This window comes from Saccopteryx bilineata, chromosome 1 (genome assembly GCF_036850765.1).
Source record: "Saccopteryx bilineata isolate mSacBil1 chromosome 1, mSacBil1_pri_phased_curated, whole genome shotgun sequence".
In the NCBI taxonomy this organism is placed as follows: Eukaryota; Metazoa; Chordata; class Mammalia; order Chiroptera; family Emballonuridae; genus Saccopteryx; species Saccopteryx bilineata.
In genome coordinates this window covers 124,833,815-124,859,667 of record NC_089490.1, presented here as the reverse complement: position 1 = coordinate 124,859,667, position 25,853 = coordinate 124,833,815, and the positions used below count along the sequence as shown (strand labels likewise).

General features: G+C 40.2%; 1 protein-coding gene across 4 annotated transcripts in view; it reads left to right on the top strand.

The window, feature by feature from the left end:
- Nucleotides 1-25,853, top strand: part of BCAT1 (branched chain amino acid transaminase 1) — a 108,959-nt gene that overhangs the window by 22,699 nt on the left and 60,407 nt on the right. The window contains exons 1-2 of one of the 4 annotated variants that reach the window (XM_066264794.1): nt 17,681-17,867; nt 18,941-19,012. In XM_066264794.1, coding sequence (XP_066120891.1) covers nt 17,826-17,867; nt 18,941-19,012 — 114 coding nt within the window. In that variant the 5' untranslated portion in view covers nt 17,681-17,825. Of the gene's footprint in view, nt 1-17,680; nt 17,868-18,151; nt 18,520-18,539; nt 18,863-18,940; nt 19,013-25,853 lie in introns of those variants that run through there. The other 3 variants (XM_066264796.1, XM_066264801.1, XM_066264798.1) reach the window with 3 other exon arrangements.

Sequence of the window (25,853 nt, the reverse complement as noted above, 5' to 3'; positions counted from 1 at the left end):
TTTTTCTCTCTTTCTCTCTTTTTTTCTTTCTCTCCCTTCCTCTCTCTCTCTAAAATTAATAAGTAAAAAAATAAAAAATCAGTATTTCTCTCTCCCTTTCTAAAATCAATCATCAATCAAAAAGTAAATAGAAAATAAAAGAGGCTGCAGAGTGATCCCTTGCCCCTTCTACCACTTGAGGACACAATGAAAAAGTCAACAAATCAAAAGAGGGCCCCCACTCAGCCACGCTGACACCATGACCCAGCCTCCAGAACTGAAAAATAGATGTCTGTCATCTATAAGATGCCCAGCCTGTTTTGTTAGAGCAGCCTGAACAAAGCGAGACAGTTTCCCTTCCATTCATGCTTTCCTTTGATGTGCCCCTGGGAGTCTGTAGTGTAAGTGTGCATGACATCATTCTAAAGGCTGAAAGTTTCAGAGGGTGGAAGGGGCACGGAGTGCCTGACTGTGTACTAAGCACTAGAAATCCAAGTCAGAATAAAGTTAGTGCCCAGACAGGAGGGGACTGGCACATCAACCAGCGAGCAACTATCCAGTGTCATAACTGTTTAGGTAAATGGTAGTTAAACTAGTGTCTCCAACCTGCAGAACTCACACAAGTTTTAGGAAGCCAATCAGCTTCCAGGTTCTCAGCTTTTATCTAAGTCTTCTCCCAAGTCTTGTCAGGAGGAGGAAGCATCTTGCCAGTACACCTTTCCCATCTCTCTTTTCACCGTCTCACCCACTCTACAAAAGGAAAGCTTTTCTTTCATTCACTCTAAATTGTCTAGCAAGCTTCCATACCACCAGGGCTTACCAGATTGGTGAGATTGTTCTATCAGTAAAACATCTTTTAATCAAGTCACCACAAACCCATTATCAGGCTTCATGTCTTTGTCTTATTGCTATTTTACGCTCCCACTCGGGTGGAATTTGACACTAGAAACAGGAAGTTCTGTTGTGCATGGTGGTGATACTCTCTATTCAGACTGTTAACAATGGAGACAGCAGGAGCAAGGACAAATTTTGTTTACAGACCTAGCCTTCTTCTACCCCTTGACTGGTCTGTAAATCATCAGAGCTGGTGAGGAGCTTGACAATGGCAGGCCCTTATTTCATCCAGGTGACATGTATGGTATGGCTCCATGCCTTATTGTTCCATATTAATATTCAACTATTTGAGATTTATAAAATGCATCCCAGGAATGGCACATATATGAGGTGTGCCCTTGGCATTTTCACTGTGAGAAAGCTTGATAGACCCTCTTATCCCATCTGTGTCTCTGTTGCATCCTTGGAATGTTTTCAAAGAGGAGGAGGTGTGAAGTGCCTGTTCACTTCTGATAGAGTAAAGGAAACATATCAGAGAGAAGTTGGTATTTTTTATTTTCTTGGACATATATGACACAGGAAAAGCATTTTCATTAACATTTTCCCAAAGATTACAGGATTCCAAAATATCTAATTTTCCCTTGGTGCATATCTTTTGGTTGTTGTTAATCATCAACCACTTCTCATTTCCGTACTTACCATGTACTTATTAAAATGAGTTTATCTCAATAAGACTATGTCGTGGATTTTACTGTACATAATTTTCTCAAAATAATGAACCCACTCTCCTAAAAGCAGAGCAGCTACTTATGTTCTGGTGTAAAACAAAATGTTCTCCAAAGCAATCCAGGATATAATATCCTGGATTAAAAAAAAAAAGCCTCATTTAATTAGAATTTCTCCCTTTCAGAACTTGATATGTGATTCTGTTTCTGTAAAAAGCAAAAGCTGAGTTGTTTCCAAACATGAAATGAAATTTCTAATCTTTCTATCTAGAATCTTTGTCTGTTTTTCTGTCTACCTGTCACTCTTTTTCAGGGTTATCTTGAGATGACCTAGACACTTGCCATGAGCAAGGGTTTCTTTTGTGTCCAAAGGAAATAGGGAGTGCAAGTGAGGACAAGGGAAAGGTCAGGAAAGGAGGGATAAAGAAGAGAACATTCTGATGGACAGGAGCTCCAGGCCACCTAGAAACCCTCACACTGAGCTCAGGAGTTTGCACTTGGAGCCTACTGGTTTCAAAGTGGAGCATGTAACAGAGACCACTGGGGTGTCAGAATATTAAATATATATTTATGTTTTCTCCAACATGTAGGAAGAAAATTAAATTGTACTTGTATTTAACTCACATGAGCTGACATGGGTTGACATACCCTCTGTGCAGTCTGGATTATCACACTGTCCCAGACTCCAAGCAGTGTCTTGGTGGGGGTGGGGGAAGGGCAGCTTCACTGCTTGGAGGAGGGGTCATGCAGCCTGTGTGTCCACCCTCATTTAGCAGATTGTGATTGTGATTGTGATTGTGACCGTGTGAGCCTGGTTAAGGAGATTTACAGATTATGTCAGCCAGTGTTCATGGATAAACCTTGCAAAAGGTGCTCTGGTTTTAAAAAATTTCTGCAAACAAAACAAACAAAAAATTCAACAGCATAAAACCAGAATAAATAAAAGTAACATAAAAACCAGAAAAGAACAAAAACAAAATGGAGCTAGTATTTTTCCATTTTTTTGTTATTTTTTAATTTTTAAAAATTTGTTTAATGATTTGAGAGAGAGAAAGATCGATTTATTGTTCCTCTTATTGATACATTCATTGGTTGATACTTGCATGTACCCTGACTAGGGTTTGAACCTACATACAGCTTCGGCATATCAGGTTGATGCTCTAACCAACCGTGCAACCCAGCAAGGGCATATTTTTTCCATTTCTTACTACAACTTCTTCATTATCCATATTATGAAATAAAAATATCAGTGATATAGTCAGAACTGACAAATAGCAGGCCACAAGATTTTGGAGTCATCAATAGGACTGTTTAAAATGTGTTTATATCTACTATCATTTATGTTTACTTGGTCCTTGTGTATATTGGATCTTTAGCCAAAGACAGTACAAGAAAACAACCATAATTAGAAAGATATTTTAAAATATTTATTGTCATCTTTCTCTCATCTTTTTTATTCCTGTTTTTATGTTTGACTTATGTATTAGGATATTTTCATAAATAACTAAATAAACATGATAGGCTTACATGCTGTTCAGGTTAACACTGCTATATGAATGGTCTGCTTGATTGTCTGGGCTCAGCTAGGTAGCTTCAGTCTGGGGTTTATCATTTGGTTTCAGTTACCAAGAGGCTTGAGTGCACTGTATGTTCAAAGTAGACAATTCACACGGTTAGTAGTTGGTACTGGATGTTGGCTGGGAGCTTATTTAGGGCTGTTGACTAGTGAGATTGCACATGGCCTCTCCATGGGGCTTGATGGCTGCATTCCAAATGGGGAAGTTCCAAGAGCCTTCAAGAGGAAGGGAGCAAAAGCTTCCAGGACAGTTAAAGTGTAAATCTAGGATCGGTACAGCACCACTTCTACACTTCTGCCATATTCTATTGGTCAAAAGCCCACCCAGATTCAATGGGTAGGGAAAATTAACTCTACCTCACAATGAGGTTGAGCAGAAAAGCATATGCAATGAAAGATAAGGTTGCAGCTAACTTTGAAACATACAATCTGATCTTTGAAAAATACAATATACCACACATGTTCACATTTTTACTGTTAGGGGAGCAGAATCATAAAGTTTAGAGCCATTGGAATTGTAGACAAAACTACCAACCTTATGGTCAAACTGACTTACTTGACTTGACCTACAGCTGGTTGACCTTGGGAAATTTAGCTGACCTCTCTGAAAAGCTATAAAATAGAACTTATTTTATAGGTGTGTGGTGGTGGTGGAGGGGGACTCTTTTCTGTATCAGATAAGAAATGGGGACCCAAAGTGCCCATAATGTGATAACTGGCGGAACCCACTGGCAGATATTCTGGTTTTGCGTTGGGGAGTGATTGGTTTAGAAAACGTTTTTCAAGTGAGCACTCTGATGACAGCAGGGAGGATATATCAGATGACAGTGGAGAGGTGGAAGATAAAGAAGGGAGCCCAGGGACCACCTGGGAGACCATCTCCAAGAGAGAGGAGCAGTTGTGAGGAAACAAGCAGGTGGGAAGAGAGACACGCAGGCAGAGATCCAATGTGACTTGGTGACTTATCGAATGGATTGAGAAAGAAAATGGGATAATCTAAAGCCATATGTTTGTGGTTAATCCTTTGTAGATTACAAGTAAATTTTATTAACACTTTGAGTAGTATGAACGTTCATGTACGTTCTCACTCAAAGGGTTAACAAAAAACTCACTACTCAAAGGGTTAAGAACCTATTCCCATATAATCATAAAATCTTAAATTAAAAGTTGTGTGAAAGTCACAGATTTTTAAGTCAGTTTTATCAGTAAAAAGGTATTGTTTAAAGTAGAAAACATGAAAGATACCATGATCGTTAAATTTAGTCAGTTAAATGTTGTGGATCAAATTGTCCCCCCCCCCAAAAAGAAAGATAAATTGAAGTCTAAACCCTAGCATCTGTGAATATGATCTTATTTGGAAATAGAGTTTGTGCAGGTATTGATATAATCAAGTTGAATGAGGTCAAACTGAATTAGTGTGGGCCCTTAATTCAGTATGACTGGTGACCTTATAAGAAGAGGGAAACAAGACACAACAAGGGAGGGGGGTGACTGGGATCTCCCTTCAGAGACTGAAATGCTGCAGCTACCAGCCACAAGAAATATCTCTGTGGCTATCAGAAAATGAAGGTGGCAAGGAAGGATTTTCTCCTGCAGGTTTCAGAGGGAGCCTGGCCCTGCCCACATCTAGCCTCCGGAACTATAAGACAGGAAGTACTGTGATCCTAGCAACCATTTTATGTTACTGTGTTACAATGGCTCTAGGAAACTGATTACTATATACATACTACAAAGAATTGCTCATTTTACCAAGCCAGCGATTGTTAGCTGCTGTGTGACACAGCACACTGGTGTGCTGCAAGAATTTTTGAAACATGCAATACTTGACTCTTTAGTCAGGGGCATTGACTTCTTTTCCCTTAGATTGTCAAATAAGAAAAAAATGACAGTCAACAGAACAACAGCCATCAGGTGTGAGTGAATCAAATTATACCATTTTTTTTCCCCATCAGATTGGCAAAAAGTATATTTTTTGGTGTGCCACAGAATTTTAGTAATTAGTTTGGGTATTCAGAGATGAAAAAGTTTGAAAGTCACTGTACTAAACACAAGTGAGAATTTTTTGGCCAAAATTTCTTTATGGCTCACCTTTCTGAAGACTTGAGGTAGAGGCTTCTCATGGCAGTAGGACTGTGCCTGAGCCAACTCTGTCTTCCCAATGCCAAGAGGAAGCATGTAAATAATAGATATGCAGTTTGTTTTATGAATCACCCAACATTTTTTTAAACCACTTTACATTTTTAAAAAGAAACCATGGAAAAGCCAGATGTATATTTTTAAGATTTTTCCTCATATAATACTGTTCTGATCACTGATATACCTTAATCCAAGAGCTACATATAAGTGAAAAACAGTTGTGATTTAAAAAAAAGTAGAAATATAATAATAGCTTACATTTATGGAGAAATTACAAGATGCTAAGTACTGCTGAGTCCTTTATATAGATCTTCATGTTGAATCTCATCTTATTACTTACTTTGATTTTAAATGAGACTCAAAAGAGGTTAGTAATTTGCTAAAAGTCATATGGATAGATCTGAGTTATAAAGCTTCAACTATGATCAAACATGACAATAACTAAACTTACACTAAGACCATATCCTCACGTGGCTCTTCAGATTTAAATTTTAATTCATTAAAATTAAGCAGAAGTGCCTACCTGAGGTGGCTCAGTAGACAGAGCATTGACCTGGAATGTTGAGGTCACTGGTTTGAAACCCTGGACATGCCTGGTCAAGGCACCTACAAAAAACTACTATTAGTTGATGCTTCCCATTTCCCTCAACCACATTTCTCTCTTTCTAAAACCAATAAATAAAATCTTAAAAAAATAAAAGAAAAAATAAAACTAAGCAGAAGTCAAAATATTGTTAACCATATTTCAAGGGCTCACTAGCTACATGTGGCTTTGTGGCTAATAATGGTAGGTATAGAACATTTCTCTCAGGGCAGAAAGTTCTACTGGAAAGCACTAGTCCCTTCACAGCTATAAGACAATGAAAGCACATATTATGGCTGGTAAAGAGAAGGAAGAGCAGGAGGAAGAGAGTAGAGGAAAAGATTTAAATTGAGGAGTAACAGTTGGAGAAATAAGCCTGTATTGAAGGGTAGAGTGTAGGCTCTGAGGGCATTTTTCGTCTGTTATAGTGTAAACTTTGGCAGTTAAAAAATTTTAGAGTATTTTCTAAATATAGACTTTACAAAAATTAGAGAGTTGGAGTTCAAGATAGTTGTTAAGTCTCAATTGTGTGCCTAACATTGGGTAAGGAGGAGCAGGGCACCGCTAGGTGGAGACAGACATAATTTCCTACCTATCATAAAAAGTAGAGCAACAAATCAAATGATCTGAATAAATTAAGATAATTATTTTGAAGTAGAAAGAATTCCATGGCAATAAATAATAGAGACCCACCGTGGCTTCTGTGATGTCTCCCCAAGGAGTGCCACTATAAGCTGAGAAAGGATGGGAGAACCAGGCTGTGGCAGGGGTGTGTGTCATGCAGATGGCCAGCTCTGAGAAGGCCTGAAGTCAGAAAGAAGGACCAACATAAGTTAAATGTGTGCTGAATAGAAGGAGAGTAGCAAAAGGTGAGCTGTAGAGTTGGGGGTTACGAGCCAGAACTTGGGATGGGTAAGGGAATCTGTGAAAATATTTTGTCTTAAATGTGATGTAAGGCCCTGGCCGGTTGGCTCAGTGGTGGAGCGTCGGCCTGGCATGCAGAAGTCCTGGGTTCGATTCCCGGCCAGGGCACACAGGAGAAGCGCCCATCTGCTTCTCTACCCCTCCCCCTCTCCTTCCTCTCTGTCTCTCTCTTCCCCTCCCACAGCAAGGCTGCATTGGAGCAAAGATGGCCTGGGCGCTGGGGATGGCTCCTTGGCCTCTGCCCCAGGCGCTAGAGCGGCTCTGGTCACAACAGAGCAACGCCCTGGAGGGGCAGAGCATCGCCCCCTTGTGGGCAGAGCGTCGCCCCCTGGTGGGCATGCCGGGTGGATCCCAGTCGGGCGCATGCGGGAGTCTGTCTGACTGTCTCTCCCTGTTTCTGGCTTTAGAAAAATACAAAAAACAAACAAAAACAAAAAACAAAAAAAAAACCCGTGATGTAAAACCTTGAAGATTTTTCAGCCAAGAAAGAGAGATGTTCATTTTCCATTTTGACACAATTTCTCTGATTTCCATGCTAAGAATGGCTTAATAAGAAGCAAGTATAGGTGGAGCAGCAAAATGGCAATGGAGTAGGTGGATGTACCAACTTCCATCTCCCAGAACCAAAGTGGATTACAACTTAATTTTAAGAACCATCATCTGGAAAAAACAAGTTTGGACTAAACTAAGAGGACTCTTCAACCAAGGAACACTGAAGAAGCCACACTGAGACTGGTAGGAAAAGCAGAAATGCGGAGAGGGCTGCTCAGCTCCCCGAAGCGAACAGCAGCCCGAAGAGACTTGCCTGGCGGGAAGTGAGTTTAGCAGAGAGGGGAGGGTCCTGAGCCACAGGAACAAAGCCCCAACCTGCAGCCCCAGAGCCTAGAAGAGGCATACGGACAGTATTTAGCTACAAACAAGTCAGGATACTGTTTGTGAGAGACAGATTTCTCAGACCCAGGACTCTTCTTAAAGGGACCGTGCCGAAAACTTCTTTCACAACCACCCACCTGGGGCTCCAGGGGATGATGGAGAAAGGAGAGGATGGGAGCAGTGGGAAGATAGTGTAATCTAGGAGGCACAGGGAGAAGCACTTTGAAGGACAGCCACCCTAACCCCTGGGCTGAGTCACTCCCCAAATATGAAGCGAATATTTCCCCTAGAAACAGCAATACGAACAAAGGGAAGCAGGACACCAGCCAAACAAGCTCTCCCGCGGCACTCAGAGCAGAGTCGCTTAGAAGGAGGGAGCTTTCAGGACTACAGTATGGAGTGTTAGGGTCTGAGCTGCAGTGCCCCCACCCACTCGGCTGAGGGTTTGCTGGAGGGCTGGCGGTGGGGGGATGTGGAAGCGTGGTTCCGTCAGCAAGGGCAGAAGCCGGCTGGCCATGACTGAGGCCCGGGCATGAGCTCAGTCTTGCCCGGTAGGGGTGGAGGGGACACGCAAAAGTGGTCAAGCCCAACTACCAGCCACCTGCAATCCTGCCTGCAAGGGAAGGCGGGAGCCCCAGAGGGGTGGAGACCTGCCACTGAGCAAGGACAGGGGGTGTGCAGCCTCCCTGGCCCACTGAACCGAGGCTTGCAGCCCAACGTGGGAACGGGCTCCTCCCGTGGGAATGGAGCAAAAGCCTAGAACAGGTGGAGTCCTGCAACTGAGCAAAGGTGCTCACCCCTGCCCTCGGGGCCTAGGCTTGCAGCCTGGACAAGGCGCATAACCATACCCACGGTGCAGAGCGAAGGCCGAGGCCTCTGAGGCTTCTAGATCTGAGCACGTGATCATAGGCCCTCTTGTGGAGGAGAGGCGGAAACTGCAGCGACAGCACCAGTGGGTTGGCACTGGCAACACCCATACCCAAACGCCCTAGGCAGCAGTGGCAGAGAGGGTGGTGGACCTGTAGACAGAACACACCTAGGGAACACAGAGGCTACACCCATTGGACTACAGTGGCCAAAACCTTCTTATACACAGACAAAGTGGAAAGGCAGAGAAATGCAACACAAATGAATCAAGAGAAATCCCCAGAAAAGGACCTGAATGAGTCAGATATAACCAAATTACTGGATACAGAGTTTAAAATAACGATTGTTAGGATGCTCAAAGATCTTAGAACAACAAAAGATGGTCATTATGAACACCTAAATAAAGACGTAGCAAATATAAAAAAGGACATTGAAATAATAAAAAAGAATCAGATAGAAATGACAAATACAATATAGGAAAGGAAGAACACAATGGAAGGAATTAAAAGCAGGATGGATGAAGCTAAGGATTGAATCAGCAAGCTAGAGGACAAGATAAATGAAGGCATGGAAGCAGAGCAGAAAAAAAGAAAAGAGACTCAAAACGTCTGAGGAAACTCTAAGAAAGCTCTGTGACAACATGAAGAGAAATAACATCCGCATCATAGGGGTTCCTGAAGAAGAAAAGAAAGAACAAGGGATAGAGACTTTATTTAATTATATCATAGCTGAAAACTTCCCTAAATTAACGCAGGAAAAAGTCTCACAAGTTCGAGAAGTACAGACAATTCCATTAAAGAGAAACCCAAAGAAATCTCCACCAAGACACATCGTAATTAAAATACCAAAGCAAAGTGATAAAGAGTAAATATTAAAAGCTGCTAGAGAAAAAAAGGCTATCACCTACAAAGGAGCCCCCATAAGGATGACTTCCGACTTCTCAACAGAAACACTTGAGGCCAGAAGGGAATGGCAGGAAATATTTAAAGCAATGCAGAACAAGAGCCTACAACCAAGACTCCTTTATCCAGCAAGGCTATAGTTTAAAATTAAAAGAGAAATAAAAAGCTTCCCAGACCAAAAAAAAAAAAAACCAAACAAAACTTGAGGAATTTACTACAGCCAAACTAATGCAGCAAGAAATGCTAAGGGGCTTATTGTAATAAGATCAAAGGGGAAAAAGAATACAGTAAAAGAGGAATACAGCATTAAAGAATAAAATGGCAATAAACAACTATATCATCTTAAATGTAAATGGATTAAATGATCCGATCAAAAGACATAAAATAACTGCGTGGATAAGAAAACAGGACCCATACATATGCTGTCTACAAGAGACACACCTTAAAATAAAAGATGCACATAGACTGAAGGTAAAAGGATGGGAAAAAATATTTCGTGCTAATGGAAATAAAAAAAATGCTGGGGTAGCAATACTTATATCAGACAAAATGGACTTTAAAACAAAGAATATAGTAAGAGAGAAAGAAGGTCACTACATAATGATAAAAGGAGTAATCCAACAGAAAGATATAACCATTATAAATATCTAAGCACCTAATATAGGAGCACCTAAATATATCAAGCAGACTTTGATGGATATAAAGGGTGAGATCAATAGCAATAATATAATAATAGGGGATTTCAATACCCCACTAACATCACTAGATAGATCCTTAAGAAAAAAAATTAACAAAGAAACAGCAGACTTAAAGGATACAGAAGATCAACTGGATTTAATAGATATTTTCAGAACCTTTCACACTAAAGCAGCAGCATATACATTCTTTTCAAGTGCTCATGGTACATTCTCTAAGATAAACCACATGTTAGGGCACAAAAGCGGTCTCAACAAATTTAAGAAGATTGAAATTATATCAAGCATTTTCTCTGATCACAATGGCATGAAACTAGAAATCAACCACAACAGAAAAACTGAAAAATACTCAAACACTTGGAAACTAAATAGCACATTATTAAATAACAAATGGGTTAACAATGAGATCAAAGAAGAAATAAAAAAATTCCTAGAAATGAAAGAAAATGAGCATACATCAACTCAAAATTTATGGGACACAGCAAAAGCAGTCCTGAGATGGAAGTTCATAGCATTACAGGCATACCTTAAGAAGCTAGAAAAAGCTCAAATAAACAACTTGACCTTGCATCTAAAAGAACTAGAAAAAACCCCAGCAATTAAAGCCCAGAGGTAGTAGAAGGAAGGAGATAATAAGTATCAGAGCGGAAATAAATGACAGAGAGTCTAAAGAAACAATACAGAGGATCAATGAAACCAGGAGCTGTTTCTTTGAAAAGGTAACCAAGATTGATGAACCTTTAATGAGACTCACAAAGAAAAAAAGAGAGAGGACTCAAATAAATAAAATTAGAAAGGAGAATGGAGAAATAACAACTGACACAACAGAAATACAAAATATTATAAGAAAATACTATAAAGAACTGTATGCTAAAAAATTAGAAAACCTAGATGAAATGGACAAATTCCTTGAAATATATAACCTTTCAAAACTTAATCTGGAAGAATCAGAAAACCTAAACAGACCAATTACAACAAATGAGATCGAAACAGTTATCAAAAAACTCCCAACAAAGAAAAGTCCTGGGCCTGAGGGCTACCAATATTCAAAGAAGAACTAACTCTTATCCTTCTCAAGCTATTTCAAAAAAATCTTAAGAGGAAGGTAGACTTCCAAGCTCCTTTTATGAGGTAAGCATAATTCTGATTAAAACCAGGCAAAGACAACACAAAGAAAATTATAGGCCAATATCCCTGATGAATTTAGGTGCTAAAATCCTCAACAAAATATTAGCAAACTAGATCTAGCAATATATGAAAAAACATCATACATCATGATCAAGTGGGATTTATTCTGGGGAGGCAAGACTGGCACAATATTCACAAATTGATCAATGTGATTCATCACATAAACAAAAGGAAGGAGAAAAAACCACAATATCATTTAAATAGATGCAGAAAAAGCATTTGATAAAATCCAGCACCCATTCATGATCAAAACTCTCAGCAAAGTGGGAATACAGGGAACATACCTCAGCATGATAAACGCCATCTATGACAAACCCACAGCCAACATCATACTCAGTGGACAAAAATTAAAAGCAATTCTCTTAAGATTAGGAACAAGGCAGGGGTGCCCCTTTTCACCACTCTTATTCAACATATATAGTTCTGGAAGTCTTAGCCACAGCAATCAGACAAGAATAAGAAATAAAAGGCATCCAAATTAGAAAAGAAGAAGTAAAACTATCATTATTTGCAAATGATATGATATTGTATATAGAAAACCATAAGTCTCAGTCAGAAAACTACTGGACCTGATAAATGAATTGAGCAAGGTGGCAGGATATAAAATTAATACTCAGAAATTAGAGCCATTTTTATACACCAACAATGAACTGTCAGAAAGAGAAATTAAGGAAGCAATCCCCTTCACTATTGCAACCAAAAAAATAGAGTACCTAGGAGTAAATTTAATCAAGGAGATTAAAGACTAGTACTCGGAAAATTATAAAACATTGATGAAAGAAATCAAGGAAGATACAAACAAGTGGAAGCATATACCGTGCTCATGGTTAGGAGGAATAAACATCATTAAAATGTCTATATTACCCAAAACAATTTATAAATTCAATGCAATACCAATTAAAATACCAATGACATACTTCAAAGATATAGAACACATATTCCAAAAATTTATATGGAACCAAAAAAGAACATGAATAGCCTCAGCAATCTTGAAAAGGAAGAATAAAGTGGGAAGTATCACATTTCCTGATGTCAAGTTATACTACAAGTCCATTGTACTCAAAACAGCCTGGTACTGGCATAAGAACAGGCATATAGATCAATGGAACAGAACAGAGAACCCAGAAATAAACCCACATCTTTATGGACAACTGACATTTGACAAAGGAGGTAAGAGCATACAATGCAGTAAAGACAACCTCTTTAACAAATGGTGTTGGGAAAATTGGACAGCTACCTGCAAAAAAGTGAAACTACACCACCAACTTACACCATTTACAAAAATAAACTCAAAATGGATAAAAGACTTAAATGCAAGCTGTGAAACCATAAGCATCTTAGAAGAAAACATAGGCAGTAAGCTCTCTGATATCTCTCGCAGCAATATATTTGCTGATTTATCTCTGCAGACAAGTGAAATAAAAGACAGTATAAACAAAAGAGACTATATCAAACTAAAAAGCTTTTGCACAGCTAAAGACAATATGAACAGAATAAAAAGACAAACCACACAATGAGAGAACATATTCGACAATACATCTGATAAGGGGTTAATAACCAAAATTTATAAAGAACTTGTAAAACTCAAAACCAGGAAGACAAACAATCCAATTAAAAAATGGGCAAAAGAAATGAATAGACACTTCTCCAAAGAGGACATACAGATGGTCAGTAGGCATATGAAAAAATGCTCAACAGCACTAATCATTAGAGAAATGCAAATTAAAACCACAATGAGATATCACTTCACACCAGTCAGAATGGCACTCATCAACAAAACAACACAGAATAAGTGCTGGCGAGGATGCGGAGAAAAGGGAACCCTCCTACGCTGTTGGTGGTAATGCAGACTGGTGTAGCCACTGTGAAAAACATTATGGAGATTCCTCAAAAAATAAAAAATTGAACTGCCTTTTGCCCAGCTATACCATTTTTAGGAATATACCACAAGAACACCATAGCACTGTTTCAAAAGGAGAAATGCACCCCCATGTTTATGGCAGCATTGTTCACAATAGCAAAGATCTGGAAATAGCCCAAGTGTCCATCAGTGGACGAGTGGATTAAAAAGCTTTGGTACATATATACTATGGAATACTACTCAGCCATAAGAAATGATGACATCAGATCATTTACAACAACATGGATGGACCTTGATAACATTATATTGAGTGAAATAAGTAAATCAGAAAAAACTAAGAACTGTATGATTCCATACATAGGTGGGACATAAACATGAGAGTCAGAGACATGGACATGAGGGTGGTGGTTATGGGGGTTTGGGGGTATAGAGGGGTGGGAAGGGACGGGCACAAAGAAAACCAGATATAAGGTGACGGAAGACAATTTGACTTTGTGTGATGGGTATGCAACATAATCAAATGTAAAATAACATGGAGATGTTTTTCTGAACATATGTACCCTGATTTATCAATGTCACCCCATTGAAATTAATAATAATAATAAAAAGAATAAAAAAGAAGCAAGTATGGAGGCAGAGAGGTTATTTGGAAACTATTTAGTACTAGGATAGGGTAGTGGTGATAATGGCTGGAGACGAGGTTTTTGTTAGGATATTTGGAGCTAGAATGTATCACTTGGTGAACACTTGGTTGGGTATGAAAGATGCTCCTTATGTTTCTAGCTAGGGCAACTGCCTACAGTAGGGTCAGCAATCTATATACCACCACTGGCTAAATTCACTCTGTTCTATTTATGCACAGTAATGCCCATATTTTTACATATTGTCTATGCCTGCTTTTGTGATGTAGAAAAAAAGTCAAGTAGTTGCAGCAGAGACCACATGGCCCTAAAGGCCTAAAATATTTAGTATTTGGCTCTTTCAGAAATTATTTTCTAACTGGGATAGATGATCATTACCTACATTTATGGGGAAGTAAGACTGACCAGACAAGATGTTAAGTATTTTTAGGTATGTTATGATCATCTATCCCAATTACCAAACACAGAGTGTTTCTACTGTCCTATTTATAGGTGAGAAAACTAAAACACAGATAAAAAATTCTCATTCACACCCATAGCTTCAGCATCTACCTACATACTAGTGACTCATCCAAATGCTTACCTCTAATCCAGTTAAAGATTAAGCCAGTCTCAGAGATACCTCAAAACTTAGTGTGCCCCCAACTAGACTCCTGCTCATCCCCTCAAATGACATTACCTTTCAGTGTTCCACTTTACTTAGTAATATTGCCAAACAGTAGATCAAGCCAGAATCCAAAGAGCCTGCCGGGGCACCTCTCTCTCCCATATTCCTTCTCGTATCCATTCTATCTAAAGACTGCTAAAACCTGACTGCTTCCCTACATCTGTTTCACCTACCACCTGCCAAGTCCAAGCTATCAGTAGGATCATCTCATATGGACTTTGTAATAGCTTTCTCACAAACACGCATGCAGGCCCCTCCTACCTCCAAACTGCACCCAGAGTGCGCCTCCATCCTCTCGACCTTTTATCTCCCATTCCCTACCTAATATAATCATAACCTTTTTGTTGCTTTCCTTTTTTAAAAAAATTCATTTTTAAATACAACATAGTGATTAGACATTTATATACCTTATAAAGTGATCATCCAAAGTCTTGCACCCATCTGACACCATCTATAGTTTTATTATTGACTCTATTTTCTAAAATTGTACTTTACATCCTGGTTACTATTTTTGTAACTGGCAATCTGTACTTCCAACCCCTTTGACCTTTTTTACCCTGTCTCCAACCTCCCTCCTCTCTGGCCATCATCAGTTTGTTTTCTATCTGTGAGTTTGTTTCTCAATGTTTTCTTCTTGTTTTTAAGATTCCACAGGTCCCTCATTGTATTTTCACATTGTTTAATTTTTTTGAGTAATTTTATAGATAGCTGATAAAAACACAAAGTAATTCTTGTTGCAAATACGCATTAAATTCTGAAGTTTAATGAACTATTCTCCCCTACTGTGGAAGAAGTCAGATTTAAGCCATTAGCAAAGGCGGTGGAGGAGGGATTGAGCAAAAAGAAAAAGAAAAAAGGGAAAAAACTCGTGGACACAGGTAACAGTGTGGTGATTGCTGAGGGTGGGTGGGAGAGGTAAAGTAAGGGATAAGGAAAAAAACACTTTCACTAGTCGAGATCCAGCAATATATTTGTTCTTGGAGTCAGTTTTAACATCTGTCTCGTAATACCTTCACTATATGAGCTCCAGAAACAACTCTATAATACAAGTTCATTTTATATCTATATGAAAGTCATGGTTTTACCTTTTTTGCGTGAAACTTATCCTTTAACTCTCCCTAGAAGGCACTACACCATCTGCCCTGCTAGTCCCCCCGGGGACTGAGCGCCCTCTGTGTGTCTCTCTACCCCAGTCTGGGCTCCCTTTAGGGCCCTTGCAGTCACCAAGCCCCTTCCCTTCTCTGAGATGTCCTTTTGGCCTGAAACTTATTTTATTCTAGATGTTTTTCACCCCTTCTTCCTATAATAATTTTCTTTTTTAATCCTCCAGATCTTTGTTTAGATATACCTTGCTGGAAAGCGTTTTCAGGCCTTTCTGTGTCTGTCACATTTCATAATTAGAGGCTCTTAAAGCATAGGTCTCACTTGTTACATTTGCAATTTTACCTTTGTGAGATTAGTTAACTATCTCATGTTAGTTAACTTATCATTAGTTTAATGATAAGTATCATTTTTCTACCTGGCTGAAGAGCAGGGAGGCTTACACTGCCTCCCCAGCTGCTAGCCCAGTGCCTTCACATTTGTCACATATATCAGACTATTTTAGACAGTTTTTTTTTTAAACTATCAAGTACTTACTGCTCAGGAAAGAGGTAGAATGAAAAATTAGCCATCAGCATATAGACGCAGCAAGGAAATGCACAAGTAATAAAACCATTGAGTTAAGCAAAACGTAGGCTATTAGGAACCTTGTGTAGGTAGAATAATTGGACAGAAGTCACACTATAGTCACTTGAAGGGGGAGGAAATCAGGAAGTTAATACAGATGGCACTTTCACAGATTTGGGCTCCGAAAGGGAGGAAAGGTAGCGTGGTACTGTGGTCGTTCTTTCATACCACCATTCTTGTATTATATATGCTCTCTTGAATGAAAAGGGAGGAATATCAGGTAAATTTTAAAATTGCAAGAAAATTGAAAGTGTGTAGTCACTATCTGTAAAACAGTAACAGGCTCTGAATGGATGTCTAGTGTAGACATTTAAATCAACCTTTTGAATGCAAATAAGGAATGAGTTGTTTATAATTCTTCAACTAAGGGTTTCTTATTCTTAAACTTGGGGCAGGAGTCTCAAACAAGTAGCTCTAAAGTTCACATAGTCCTTATTTTTAATTTAAGATTGATTTGAAATTTCTTTTGAAAGGGACTCCAGTTTTCTTGAGGCACTCTGATGACGTGACCCTCCTGGGCTGCATGGTATTTGGAGGTTGGGACTCCACCCCAGTAAAAGAGGCTTTTCTGAGCCTCGTTTGAAGGGAGGGGGGTATGGAGGAAAGGAATGTTGTTTTCTGATAAGATTGCAGCTATATTATCTTTAGGACTGTAGAAAATATTCTAAAACCAGACTAAATTGTCCTCCTCCCCTCCCCAGTTCAAGCCAGCCTAAGTCGCCACTTCCTATTGATTTAAAAGCCTTTTTGAAGAGTCCTTAATTTAATCTGACGTTGCCCTACTACAGGGGGGTGGGGGGGAGGAGGAACACATCAGAGGAGACAATAGGTATTACAATCTTTCTTTTCTCTTCTTATTCCGGTAGTATGCATTTCTTTCATTCCTTTTCTATTCCAGTCATATTTCAAACATCACTTTCCCAGACCTCTTTCTATCTTGCTATCACAGACCTGTATCAGAAAACTGTCAGTTTCATTGGGAGCTTCTGATGGTGTATTTTGCCTGAACATGATGACTAACTAGGTAGATCAAAGGGGCGTCGAGGTTTCTGAGTAGACACAGCTCTTATGGAATGTAGACCGTTAGCCTCGCAACACCTCAAGTTACCAATCCGACTTAGTTTGTACGTGCGAGTTGATGGCAGACAAGAGCCCACGCACAACTGTCCAAATCGGGTTGCAAACTTGCAGGGGTATAGCAAGGAGACCAGGGACAGGGCGGTGGTGGGGATGGCGGTGCTGCCTTTTGTCCGTTTGTCAGCAGAAAATCTGCCCTATGTAAATATATTTCCCTGAGGTTGCCTTCGCCTTATCCGAGGACCATGTCCGTGCTGCTTACTCATGAGTTGTTTAATAAATAAGGATCCTCGTGAAGTGCCCCCTGGTGACTCGCACTCCTTGTGCCCCAGGCGGAGAGACTCGGTGGCAGGGACTAGGGCTTTGATTTTCCAGATTGAGGAGGGACCAGACGGGTAGAGGCTCCTCCTTCAGAGATGCTGGAGGGGCTGCGTGGTTTCGTTTGTCTGGCCCTTGCGCTGGGCCCGGGGCGGTGGCGGTCCTCGCCACACAGTCGGTGCGCTCGAGTCTGGCCACGCCGCCCGCGTTCGCATCCACTCTCCGCATCCGCTCGCTTCCCGAGCCTCCCCATGGCCAGCCTGCCCCGTGCCACTGCAGCCCTCGTTCACCAGGTACCTGGGGCCCCGGCGTTTGAGAAATGAGGGCGGATTAGACTCCGGGTCTTGGAAGCAAGCGGGCCTAGCCGGGCGCATTGCTGCCCTTGCCCGCAACATCCTGCTTCCCCTTGCCCCGCAGTTCCGCCTCCACCAAGGCGGCCCCTGTCCCCGCAGCCCTGCCTGAAATCTAAGGTCCCAGCCTGCCAACTCTGCCTCGGAGAGGCCCCGCCAGCCAAGTGTAAAGCGCCCCCACAGTGACCCAGCAGAGCGCTGCGCGCACCACCACCGCCGGGACGTGCGGTTCGCCATGGAAGCAGCTTTGGCGAAAGAGGCGGGAGCGGGATTTCTGAGCTGCCAGAACTGACAGCCACATTCTGCGTGCCTTCGCCACCCAGAAATATTTTGCCCGCAGCCTTCTGACTCCTTGGATCCCTTTCTTCCCCCACTCCCGTAGTTTACAGATTAGGTTGTTTCTTTCTTTTTTTTTTTCAGGTTGCATCTTTTCCTAATTCATCTTTCTTCCATTGTGTCCCTAAATATCTTTTAAATTACCCCCAATTACATGTGGTTTTGTCCTTGGTGTGTGGGGTTCATTGTCCCTGCGCCTGCATCGGAGGAACCTGCCCGGGGAGAAAATGGTCCATTCTCCGCCGCATTCCTCTTCCAGGTTTGCTATTGTGTGCCAGTGATTGATGGGATCACGAGGTTTGAGCCTGCCTGTGAGATTTTTCTATAAATGGCTTAAAATCCTAGTCTAGACTTATTTGCTCGGATATAAGGGAGACAATTACCATCTTGTTCTTTGCTGGTGAACTGTGGCTCTGTAGGGGAACCTGGGTTTTAAGCAGTCTGTTGTAAGCCAGCAGTGGAGGACAAAAATCAGCTAAGACCTCAGGCAGGGTGGGAAGTGAAGGGCCTTGTTCTCAGGACGCTCTCCTTTGGGGCTGTGCTTGGGTGTTGCATCCTCCTTTTCCTGCTTGAGTACGGGCAGCAGAGCACACGGTATAATGGTGAGTAATATTGATTACCCCAGGCCCCAGTTACCTACCTGGTTTGACATAATGGGTTTAATTCTTTTTTTCTTTAAGGACTGCAATAATGGATGCTTGGAAGATTGTACCAGAGAAGCTGGATCAGATGCAGTCATGAGAACTTTCAAGGTAAATTATGTGCCAGAGATAAAGTGAAACGACAGTTCAACCGAATGAATTATTTTCTTGTTGACATTTGGGGCAGTTATACAGTAGTTTGACATGGTGATATGCATTTTAAATTCCACTCTTAAGACAAAAAATATTTTGGGGAGCAGTAGTATATTTATTATATTTAAGACTACCTGGCAGTTAATTGCTTATTGTATTTTAAAAACCATAACTTTTTCTGGGAAAGTAATCAATTTGTAAATATTCACCGAAAGGTTCATCTAATTGTATAATAAATATAACCCTCACTCCATCTGTGGAAAATGTTAAACTCAGGATTTTTCTCTTTAAGCAGCACCTAATATTGTAAAAGAGTTGTATTTTCTTTTTTTCTGACTTACGGGTTTATGTCGTAAATCTCATACTTTACAGAGGAATAGTGAGCAACTACTGAGAATCTTGTAAAAGTACTTTGAAAATCAATAAAATACAAGTGTAAGTTATTATTCTCTTTATAGATCATTATTTCCACCTCCCCCTCCACCTCCTCTGTCCCTCCCCAACCAAGGAGGTATTTATTTCTTTAAGCCTGATTTTGCTCTCCTGCTGCCTGTTTCAGTCACTGTCAATTGTTGTTTGTAGCACAGAGTGTCCTAATGATGTCACATCCTGGCAGAGTTCAGAGAGGGCTTGAAACTTGACACGTCAGTTTTACACACACATCCAGTTCTTACTAAGTACCATGGACCATGCTAGGCATTGAAAATCAAAAGATATAGTCAAGATAAGGCCTCTACTTTCAGGATTTTTTAAAAAACAAACAATAGGATATAATAATTTCCTCACTAAAATAAATTTGAGAATTTTATTTGTCTATAATATCTTTTGTAACATTGTAGCCAATCTGCTTTTGTTAGTCTATAATGACTAAAATCTAATAATACATCTTGTGGGACTTAGATATTGACATAGGGTCCTTAAAGAATGAGAAAGAAGGGACTCCTACTTGATAACCTCTAAGGGTCATCTTATACAGTAAATTAATTCCTCAGAAGGTATAGATAAGTACAGTTTTTCCCAAAAGGTCTTTATACCTTTCTATGCCCTCCCCCCCTTTTTAGAGTACGTTTATTAAAGCTGGGGACAGTGAAACAAGGACGGGTCTAGGATAGAAGAAGAAACAGGTGAGACTAGGCAGGACTATATTGGTTTACTAGAAATGTTACAGAAAAGAAGTGAGTTGCTGATGGCTCACTGGAAAGTCAGAAAAAAGGGGGCCTTGGAGACAGGTTCAGGGGGTTAGCCTGTGATCTGCTGCTGCCAGTTGCTCTTCTGGTCACGTTTTGTGGGGTGCCTTAGAGTTTAGGAACGGTGTTGGAGAAGGGGGGAGGAGAAGGGTGTGGGTGTGCTCCCAGGAGGGGGAGTGCACTCTTTATACCTTAATACATACAATGATTTTTATTTTTTTTGCAAAGTAAAAAATTTACAAAGCAGATAATTTTTTTATTTGTTAATTTAGACCTCTACGTATTAGATTTTAGTTGTTGGGCGGCATGTTGACCTTGACCACTTGAATTTTTCTATCAAAATGTGTTCTAATGGTGGTTGTATTCATAGTGCCTATGTGATGAGGCAGATGAAAAACTTGATAACTTGAGAAAATGGTAGATTTTATAAGGCCGTCTTTGCTTTTGACATATTTTTTAATCTCTTTCTTGATTTACCTCATTTATACTTTTTAAATGATGCTTTGGGAATCCTGGATAGTTTCCATATTGCAACCCCTCCCCCATTTTGAAGCAGTCATTTTACAGGGAGAATGCAGTTTTCTATCAGAGCCCGGCAATGAGATGCCTACTGCTGGGGAATGCCATGGAATCTTTTTGTGAACTCCAGAGTTTGCTTTATTTTGAAAAGGTCAGCTGTCTCTTTCTTCCATTCCCCCTGCTTTACCCATCTCCACGGAGTACAGCACTCTCTGTAATTCTCTCATACCTCCTTATTAGTTTTCAAGTGTCTCTTATAATAATGAACAGAGCACCTAACACCTTCCAAACAGAGTGGAGGAAAAAAGCATTTATTATAGAACAAAATTATGTAAGTTCTGATACATTTGTAACGCAGAGATAGTCTTTGAAAGCGGAAGTGTGTGGCCCATGCAGAGACGTGCAGGTGCAGTGTCCAGTGGTGAGCCTGGGCTGGTGCCAGACTGCTGGCTCCTCCCGCCCTCAGCCGCTCTCCACCAAGTTGCGCTAGCCTGCTATGGGCTTCCCTGTTTCCGAGCAAATGGTTACCCAAACATGTGTTTTGAGCCGGGAAATTGTTGTTTAAAATGTCCCGTTCTATTTCAGTATCTCTTGTCATTTTGCAGTCCAGTTATGGTGGCCTTCCAGATTCTTCCACAAGCATATGGTATGAAACATACTGACTTGAAGTCAGCAAGGAACATGGGCACCCGGAAGAGACAGATTAGTTGTGCAGGAGAAAGTATCATTTTATGGATAATTTTTATTCATCTTTAGAAAGAAAATGTATAAAAAAAATTGGTTTCTAAAGAACACTGATAAAAATTGTTTATAAAATGTTTCTTTTATGCTAATGATTTTTTTACCTTAGAACTGTATTTCATGCCTACTTAGACCAATAACACACCTTTTGTTAATATTGTTAACTTGTCAACCTCATTCAACTGTATCGCTTACTTGTTTAAATTTAGTATTCTTAGGTAATTTCTCTTTGAACTCAGGTTAACAGTTGTTATTTTTTTGTTTCCAGAAATGCAGGAATTTTCTCAAATAAAGGGTAATTGGATTTCTTGATGAAATTCTGAAGCCATCAAACAGTGGCTTAGAAAAACTGCATGCAGGACAATCCTTATGTACAAATCAGGAAGTTAGAGGGTTGCTGTTCACATCATTAAGAAATTGCATGTCTTAATATAGTGCTTTATCAAAATAGAACTAGTATGTGGTAATGTAATAATTTATATTCAGTTTCTAGGAACTTAACTAATTTTAGCAAGTTCTTACTACAAGGACACTATGTTGAACATAAAAACATGTTATTCAGCCCTGGCCTATTGGTTCAATATTGAGCATCAGCCCACCGTGTGGAAGTCCCAGGTTTGATTTCCAGCCAGAGCACACAGGGAAGCACCCATCTGCTTCTCTACTCTTCCTCCTTTCCTTTCTCTCTGTTTCTCTTTTCCCCTCCCGCAGCCAAAGCTCCATTGGAGCAAAGTTGGCCTGGGCGCTGAGGATGGCTCCATGGCCTCTGCCTTAGGCTTTAGAATGGCTCCAGTTACAATGGAACAATAGCCCCAGATGGGCAGAGCATCGCCCCCTAGTGGGCTTGCCAGGTGGATCCCAGTTGGGTGCATGCGGGAGTCTGTCTGTCTCCCCGCTTCTCACTTCAGAAAAATACAAAACAAACAAACAACAACAAAAAAATACATATTATTCAATATCTCTGTTTTGTTGTTAACTAAGTTGACAACTCTCTCTGGGTCAATGGCTCGCTACGGGTGATCCAGGGGTATTTTAAAGAGCACATTCAGTAAAGTAAAAATTATATACTGGGCCATGATCATTCTTAACATTGACTCTGTGTTTGTAACAACAAAAAGGTCTTTTATGAAATATAATAAGTACAGTTTTTTTAGAAAAGTGAAAACTGGCTCTGGTTGGTTAGCTCAGTCTAGGTTAAGAGCATCCTCCCCAAATAACAAGGTTACAAGGTTAGATTCCCTGGTCAAGGCACCCAGAGAAAGCAACCAATGAATGCATGACTGAGTGGGACAACAGATGAATGGTTACCTCCCCTCTTCCCTCTCTCTCTGAAGAAGAAGAAAGAAAAGCCCTGGCTAGATGGCTCAGTTGGTTGGAGTGTCCTCCCAGAGCACAGAGATTACCGGTTTAATTCCTGGGTCAGGGCACATACAGGAGCAGCTCAATGTTTCTCTTCCTGCCTCTCTCTAAAAAAAAGTAAAAAATATAGCAGACTATTATGTCAGTTTCCAAACCATGAAGATCAATCCAAGTTCTGTAAAGTTTAGAACTGAATTAATCAGGCACAAGTGATATGTATAACAGTTACTGTTCTAAATGAGTTTGGCCAACACAATAAAGAAACATGACTCCTGTTTCCCTATTTTTCATATTGATTAAAAGGAATTTATAGAGTCAAATGAAGACTTTTGGAGAGTGAGCTGTCTCTCTGCAGGGGTCCCCAAACTATGGCCCGTGGGCCACATGCGGCCCCCTGAGGCCATTTATCCGGCCCCTGCTGCACTTCTGGAAGGGGCACCTCTTTCATTGGTGGTCAATGAAAGGAGCACATTGACCATCTCATTAGCCAAAAGCAGGCCCATAGTTCCCATTGAAATACTGGTCAGTTTCTTGATTTAAATTTACTTGTTTTTTATTTTAAATATTGTATTTGTTCCCGTTTTGTTTTTTTACTTTAAAATAAGATATGTGCAGTGTGCATAGGGATTTGTTCATAGTTTTTTTTATAGTCTGGCCCTCCAACAGTCTGAGGGACAGTGAACTGGCCCCCTGTGTAAAAAGTTTGGGGACCCCTGCTCTAGAGGGATGGTCAGAGCAGTAAATGAAGCAAAAGCTAGGGAATTTGAAAGCTGAGGCTGCTACAGCAGGTCACTGTGCCAGATGGGGTGCAACAGTTTCACACTCACTGCTGGTGGAAGAAAGGAGAGTTTGAGTGAACTGGAGGCACCTCATATCCAGTGTTACCAGTAGAGGAAAGAGCAGGGGCAAAAAAAGGTGTGTGTGTTGGTGGGGAGGGCTTCTGTAGCCAAGTTTAGTCCTTCTGGCTCTCCTTCCGTGTTGGACAGAGCATGGAAACAAGAATTCTTTAAGGACGGCTACTGTTTTCCTGCACTGGGCTCATGTGAACCCTACATACAGCCCATGCCACCTCTTGTCCCTTGTTACAGAACCTTGATTTTGTTTGCAGTTTGCTGACCATCCCTGGGTGACAACCTTGCATTCTTCCCCTTTCTTGCAGCTTAGAGATCCATGTGACACATGTCTAACCAATCAGACATAAGGGAAATTTTGGCCAAATTTTAATTTTTTTAAACAGTTTGGTACTGTTCTCACCACTCCTTTTTTAGACTTTGGTTAGATTATTAAAACCACAGCAACCTTTTCTGACCTTGAGAAGAAATGCCAAGAAAATCACCAAAACTTGACGGTCCAGAGTACTGCCAGGCCTGGCTCCTCTAGACTTGTTCTTTAACAAAACAGACTCCCGTTAATATTTGCTTTCCGTGCAGCTGAATGCATTGATAAGCAATAAGTAAAGACTTATGCAGAACATTAGTGAGATGTAGAACTGGAAAAGGGAGTGAGCTGGGCTAAAATATTTGGACTTGTACCTGTGGCCATTTAACTGTTCATGGACATTGAACAGGGGGCAAATGCAGTGTGTTTGCTACTTGAGGGGCTAATAGAAACTGAGGAGTCAAACTTATTAAAGAAATACTGGAAAAACCTCCTTCACCTGTGGTTTTTGTCCACATTATATAGCTATTAAAATGTCAGTGATGGTATTATGGGCTGTTCAGTGGACAATGGACAATGTCTCAGTTCAGTGACTGGTTGTGAGAATGTGAGCAGGATAAATGACCTTCAGATCATCCCTGGCAAATGGGAATGTGGTGACTGGGGTACTGATGGGGATTTTATACTTTTCATTTTTCTTCCTTTCTTTGTAGTCACATTTTAAAGTAAAAATAAACATGCATTACTCTTATTCAACAAATTAAGGATTAAGAATTAAAGAAGTAGGAAGTACCATGAATGTCAGAAATAGGGACCAAGCTTTGGAGGAAATAATTGTGTTTCATTTCAGATTTGCAATGAGCCTTCTGGTTGCTTTAGAATATACTTCAGCCTGAATATTATTCTAAAAATAAAACTGACTATCATTCATAATATACCAAATGACTAAGGCAGCTGTAAGACAGTGAATTAATCAGAAGTAATTAGATCATTTAAAAATAATGATAAGAACTGATGATATAAAGTGAAGTTTTGTATTTGATTTTTGGGGTGGGGGGTGGATAAGTACTTTTGAGTGTTGGTTAAAGCAAGTGGAATTTGACCTTCCTTATAGCCTGTTAACAGGATGAACATGTGCCTAGTTAATATTGTTATAACTGGTCAAAAATCTCCTTCACCTGTGGTTTTTGTCCACATTATATAGCTATTAAAATGTCAGTGATGGTATTATTATTGTCTGTGATTTGTATGCTATGTGTGTAGTCACCTGTAATGGGCAAGCTAGCTATGTGGAGTGTTGGTGAAATACTGTTGTGTGAGGTTATTTCCTATTACTCTTATTTATCTTTCTCTCAGTAATAGCTCCCTTTGTTCATTGTTTCCTCAGCACAGAATAGAGGATTAATATGTTGGTGTTCATTTTCTACTTCTCTGTGTTTAAAGAGGAAAACAGTTGCTTCGCTCTTCTCATTCCTTCTACAGTTCCCATGGGGGTTTAAGGCAGCCAAGAATTCTTTGGGGGAGTTGAAGTATAACCACCACCAAGACATTTAGTTTTTAATAACATTCATTTTAGTTTAGTAAGTTATTGCTGGTGTGTCAAGGTATAATAACCATCACCAAGACGTCCAGTTTTTAATGACATTCCTTTTAATTTAACAAGTTATTGCTGGTGTTGCTACATTTATTATTGAAGGCGCCCCTTTCATCTTTGCCAACTGCTCAACGTGAGCCCTGTGATAATAAAGAGGGGATGTGTTCTTTTTGCGTCATTTTACCCCATGTGCTATTTTTGTTCCTGTTTCTAAATATCATTGAATGTTGGTTCTGATAAT